General features: G+C 41.5%; 1 protein-coding gene across 2 annotated transcripts; it reads right to left on the reverse strand.

Annotated features, from left to right (window-relative positions):
- Positions 1 to 3440: 3440 nt before the first annotated feature.
- Positions 3441 to 5967, reverse strand: LOC109759240 (reticulon-like protein B2). Of its 2 annotated transcripts, XM_020318063.4 has the most exons (5): positions 5142 to 5963; positions 4877 to 5057; positions 4437 to 4578; positions 4269 to 4338; positions 3441 to 3939 (listed from the first exon to the last, which is right to left on the reverse strand). In XM_020318063.4, the coding sequence occupies exons 1-5, from the start codon at positions 5320 to 5322 to the stop codon at positions 3776 to 3778; spliced, it is 738 nt and encodes a 245-aa protein (XP_020173652.1). In that variant the 5' UTR covers positions 5323 to 5963; the 3' UTR covers positions 3441 to 3775. The 2 variants fall into 2 exon arrangements, with proteins under 2 accessions (XP_020173652.1, XP_040249799.1); XM_040393865.3 differs by having other exon boundaries at positions 4877 to 5967.
- Positions 5968 to 6280: the final 313 nt, after the last annotated feature.

Consider the following 6280-nt stretch of genomic DNA (forward strand, 5'->3'; position numbering starts at 1 on the left):
CTTGAACAACTAAATGTATCTTTAACGACAAGTTTTGTGCAAACAAGTTTCACCTTTCACTTTCACGCAATGCCTTGACGGATACTAGGCTACTGAAAGGCTTTCCCGTAGGTGGAGCTTATACGTCATACTCCGGGGCCTTTTCGTGAGTTTACTGGAGAGCACCAAATTCTCATAGGCTGCGACATTTAACAATCGAAATCATATAGGTATGTTCTTTTTATGCTGCTTTGTGTGACAACGACTTTGCATAAATAAGACACTTAAAACACATTAAAAAAATCAACTTGCCATACACAATGCTAGGATATGAAACCAGCTAATGTGAGGCCACATACATCGAAAGGATGCGAGCTTAGGTTTTACTGGTTCGGTATGAGAACACGGTTTAATAAGATTATTTTGATCCTTCATCTTTGTGCACAATAACAATACATTGTCTATTGTTGTTTCATATTATTGATCACTTATGCTTGGCTCTAGACACCTAGAGTTCCACTGTTGCACTTAATATTGACAGATGAAGTCACTAAAATCATTTGTATTTATGCTCAGCAATGCAAGTGTTGAATTCCTTGATATAATGTCACATTTTTGTTAGATTTGAGTGATGTGCAAGAGTAGAAGATGCTAGCCTATAGTGGATAGAATATTGTAATGTTTTCCTATGGCCTTTTTTTCCATTTTCTCATCAATGTATTATTGACAAATATAAAAAGGAAAGCAGTTATGTGAGTGTATTAGTTACGACTTATAAATATGTCCAACCACCTATATCGTCGCATTGTCCTTGTACTTGTCCAATTTTTGCCGGATGTTATATATTGTTCATGGTACTTTCTGATGATGGACGGGCGCGGCAACACACGTCTTTATGGTCTAGTGTATAGGTAAGAAGAAGCTGATGCAAATGCGATAGAACTTGTGCGGTGTTACATGGAAAGAAGGACAGGAGGCTGCTGTAAGGTAACTGGTCATGTTACTTTTTGGTGCGAGATCAGTCTTTTTCTTGCTCAGCTTGCTTCGTTCTGTTTCTCTTGGGTTTATATTCAACGCTGGGAATTTTTCACTCTTACCTCACATATAGTATTACACAAGGAATACTTTCAGTATGTCTGTTAGACATGTTTTCCTGTTATGATGGTGCCAAGTAGTAGTAATACAAAGTTAAAGTCAATCTTTACTCACAACTAAGTGCTAAACTGCTTGTCACCACTAATTTCAGGACCATAATGTCACTTTGATGCTTCTTCCAAGCTTTGACTCCGGAGCCTGACGCAGGTGCTGCAGAGATGTTCGATTTCTTTTTATGGCATCTATAAGTTCCTCACTCAATTTGTCAGACCTCTCGGTAAGCCAACCTCTTGGGCAGGGCTTGATACTTTACACTTGAAGACCATCTTCTATAGTGTGTGTACAGATAGCATGTTGCAGTTCTTTTGTAGTAGTAGATACTTCACCTTACCAGCAGTGCTAGTTGTAGCAAATTTAGTAATAGCTTATTTTTGAATTGTGGCCCTAAATTGACCATGAGTCTTATGTGTGTTCATTGATAATATGATGTGTATGATAAATTTTGGCTGCAATTTACAAATTTGAATTATGGCTCTGATTTTAGTTATTTGAATTATGTTGGATACAAATTTAAATTTAAACTGCATATTTGTATATGGAATATATAAATATGATGTATCCCTAGGGTATTATTCGAACATCTAGTAGGGAAAGAATTGTAGGGAAAACTGTGGGATGGCACAATTCATATGGACCCCACAATCTTTCCCTAGGGCTTGTGCCCCTAGGTAAAGAGAGTTTCCTAGGGCTTGCCACATGCACCCTAGGGGAAAAGGTCTTTCCCGACTATACTACACCTAGTGTTCTTACCTAGGGCGAGCTCTAGGTAAAGTCTTTTCCTATGATTTTTTGTATTTCACCTAGGGTATATGACTCTAGGTAAAATATGGACTTCTAGTAGTGTTACCACTATAGATAATTGTAAGATCGAGGTAATGGACTAGAGAGGGGGTGGGGGTGGGGGGGGGGGTGTTTGAATAGGATACTCTAAAATTTCTACCAAAAATGTCTCTTAGAATTTTGCCGAACTCTCCCTCAACGTAACGGTCCATGCCTTCCTTTCCATCCGCATCCTCAACTCCATCGCATCCTTCGCGCACACAGTGGGACAACTAGACACCAACATGCCACGCAGACTCATCGGAGTGGGAGGCACCGAGTCCGTGTCAGGCTCACAGTTCTACAGTTCTTGCCGACCGCATCGCCGCATACATAGTGTTTCTTTTCCTTAAAAAGGGAGGTTAAAACCTCTGGGCTCTGCATGATTGTGGTGCACAGAACCATTTTTATTAATTATTAAGAAAAGTACTAAATAAATGTAATCAGGGCCGAACCACTACAATATGTGAAATAAAACCTACAACCAAATTTACTTCTTCTACAACGACACATTCAAGAGGGAATACATGTCGAGGCGTCATCGTCATCACGTCTGACCGGAGATGACATGTATAAGAATTTTCATGATGGTTTGCCGAGACCAGCCAATGAAGACCAACACAACAACAAGTAGACAACATTCAATAAGGTAACGACACAAGGTCTAAGTTCGATCAAAGAGGCCAAGACAACAGTTTCCACCCTGGACATAAAAAGCAGTGTTTCAATGAGCATCTTGGCATGCAGCTCACCGTGTGGACGGCCGTGCCAGGAACGGTCAAGTTTCTTGACCTGCTTAGGCCCACATCGTCGTGTTTTCACGAAAAAAAAAACCACACCGTCGTGTTAGTGTGCGTCGGCCTGGCTTGTGGTGCTCGCCGTGCCAGTTCCAGACCAAGTTCTAACTAGCTTGCCACACACGGTTGGTGTATGTTGTATATTATTCTGCAAATGAATGGTGGTGCACTACATATAGACGAGAAAGTGATCAGTTACTTCACTAGAGGATAGCATTGTTGCGTTATATTAGGACGGTTGCTTCATTAGTGGACTAGATTGTAGCGGTTTATTTGGATCAGTTGTTTCATTAGAGGATGGTGAAGGTTCTTTTTAGATTCTTCCCAAGCTTATATTGTTTAGTGATCCTGCAAACAACAGAAATTTGGCTTTCTTTATCTAAATCCTGTAGTTTTTGGTTTCTGTTGCTCCGTCAAAAAAATAAAGCATTTTTTCCAAGCTAAAGCAAAAGAGGAAATAATTTCATGCTGCATGAACTGGGAATGAACATGGTACTACCTTACCGCTCAAACTTAGGTAGAAACTAAATTCAGATTAACGTGTTCAATTAAACTGATGTCCCAACTCCCAAGTTTGAACACCTAAAGTCTGAGAAAGAGCGACATATAACTATAGTAGGCATGGATCACAGAATATTAATCAGTTAGCAACATTAGCTTCCCAAATGAATAGCAATCAGAACTTCAGAATGGCCTAAATGGTTCCGTATCATAAAGTATAAAATCATACATACATAGAAAATAGTTGTAGAAATTAGTATGACATATGTATCTTGTGACCAAACAAATATGAAACTGAAACTGACAAGCAGAGGCAACTACTTCGTGTGACCATCGACAACGTTCTGTTCTATGGCTTGGAAAAGACATATTTCCGATGCTTAAGAGTCGGCATAATATCAATATAATGCCATCTAAAAGGTTGCTAGGTGATGGCAGCAGAGGTAACCAAATGAGACTATTTGGCTGATGTGCTGAGCTGCAGATGAAATGATGGAGGTGTCGAACGCTTCAAAGCATCAGTTTCAGTGCTGTTTCTTGTCGGCTAACATTGGTATCTTTGACAGAACCTTCTCATCGAATACTGCATATTGCTTCTTGAGCTCGATCAGGGCCTTCTCACCCACAACATCGACTTCATCTTCATATTTCTCATAGAGCATGGGGAGCGTGTATGCCATCAGGAAAACTGCAGACGGGAGCCAAATTCAGAATGATAGACAGAACAATGCTTGGACGCGTTTACTTCATTTTCCATACTTCTCTGAACTTATGATTTTGGATGCAATGTAAGTAGACGGTCTGTTAGCACACATTTAAATTTCACATTGGAGATATCATGTATATCAAGTTCTTCAAATTTTGAAAAGTGAAACTGATCATATGTATGGGCAGAAGACCTTGGAATGACCATTTAGTTTTCAAAGTATTATTCAGGTTAACTAGTAGAATAACATACATCAGACGCTTTCAGAAGACACTAATAAATTAATTTGTAATTACTAGAAAGGGGCTTACTAGTGTAAGACAGAGTCAGGAAGCTGAAGCAGCCCCCAATTATAGAAATGAACCAGAGGACTCCAATTGACTGCGAGAAATTAATTGTGCCGGTATGAGAACACTGCATCAAATAAGTTGCACCAGAAGAAAGGTAACAGAAAGAGGAGATGGCGCAACTCAACTTACCTTGAGGTATGTTTTAAGGTCTTTTCCGGAAGCAACACTTTGCAAGGTGATGAAAGCCTCATTGATTTCTTTCCTCAGAACATGAGCTATTATCAGGCATTGGGTTTCAGATAAAATGACCTCAGGGAACTTTGGAGGAGACCTGCGAATCCTAAGATGTTATATATCTCCTTCAACTAAAAAAAATCATCTATACTGTATATAATCTAATTAACGGCCAAAGAATGAAGGTGAATCTAACGGCATATTAATTAGTTCCCTCGTAAAACTAGTACTCCCTCCAATCCATATTACTTGCCGCTGGTCTAGTACAAAGGTAGTAGGGAGTAATTATCTTTCACAACCGGAAAAGATCGATCCTCTATATATGCTAAAACAAAGCACACCGAAGAGGAGAGTAGAGGAGGATGAGGGAGAGCAAAAGAAGCAGCGGACGAGACCTGTTGATGAAGGACGCAGCGTTGGACCAGACGAAGCTGACGGTGAGGAAGATGATGAGCAAGTGGCAGAGGAAGGTGAGGAGGTGGTAGCCGATGCCCTCGAACAACAACCAGATGACGGTCACCCCGCCCAGGATGCTCCCGGACTTCTGCTTGTCCCTCCACATCACAAGATCAGCAGCTGAGCAGAACACAAGGCAGTAGTAATTATTATTAGGTGTCCGTTTCATCGATCGGTTTTCACTGGCATTCTCCATTGTTGTACCTTTGCCTCCGCCAAGGACGTTGTGGAGCGGATGCTTCCTGCCAAACAGGTGCTTCTTCTTGGATTTATGCGACTTCTTGTCGTCGTCCGAGTCCGAGGACGATGAATCCTTCTTGAACTCATGGATCTTGTCGCCGATCTTTTCCAGGAGCGACCCGTGCTCCTCGCTTTCGGACATCATCCCCTCCCGGGCCTAACCTTCGTCGCACAAACACAGCAAAGGGCAAGACATCATCACAGAGGCTAATGAATCACATCCAACAACCCTAACGCTGAGATCAGCGCGATTTCACAAAGGTTATCTATCACACATGATGCGAATGACATCTAGTACAACACGCATTATCTACATTCTGCTTTGGCAGATTAGACAGGTCGTTCCGACGAAATCGATATTTTTCACTGAATGAACATAAGATCTATGAGAAATGGAGAGAGATCATGCAAGAACCTGCTCGATCGACCTAGGGAACCCAAAGATCAAGGATAGTACATTGGAAAAGGAAATCAGATCGATGCTGGATACTTACGGTGAGGCGATGGGCGGTTTATTTACCCTCCCTTGTTCTTGCCGTGCGGTTATAATTTATTCTTGATTTTACCCCCCTCCCCTGGCCCCTCTATCTCTCGGTAACTCTTCCTTTTTTCCTTTCCGTTTTGCTTCGGGAGAAAACCGAAATGGGAGGGATGACGGTGCAGATATAAACGGTCGGGAGCCAAAGGCGGAGACGCTATTTAACGCCTCGATCGTCCAGTTAAATAGGACGATTGGCCGTGGACGGGGGCCCGCGGGACTCGGGAAAACTGCTCGTGTGGTAGTGAGTCTCGCATGCGGCATTGCCTCGTTGGGTCCGGATGTACGCGTGTGTGTGGCCGTCCAGGTAAACAGGAATTGTCTCAAAAAAAAAAAAAGTGTAGCAAGTACTCTTACTTCAGAGATCGTTAAGTTGATAGTTTAAGTTAAGCCAAACTTGTTTTGTTTCTTCTCTATCAAGTTACAAAGTTCCCCTAAGAAAAGAAAGTTACAAAGCAATATATCATGTTAATTAAGATTACAAAAAAGCTAAGGAGAGCAGCGATTAGGTGCCCAAACTCATCCCCACCCGCGACAATCTATGAACGCCCGACTCCTTGAAAAA

The sequence above is a fragment of the Aegilops tauschii genome, chromosome 1 (assembly GCF_002575655.3).
Source record: "Aegilops tauschii subsp. strangulata cultivar AL8/78 chromosome 1, Aet v6.0, whole genome shotgun sequence".
NCBI lineage: Eukaryota > Viridiplantae > Streptophyta > Magnoliopsida > Poales > Poaceae > Aegilops > Aegilops tauschii.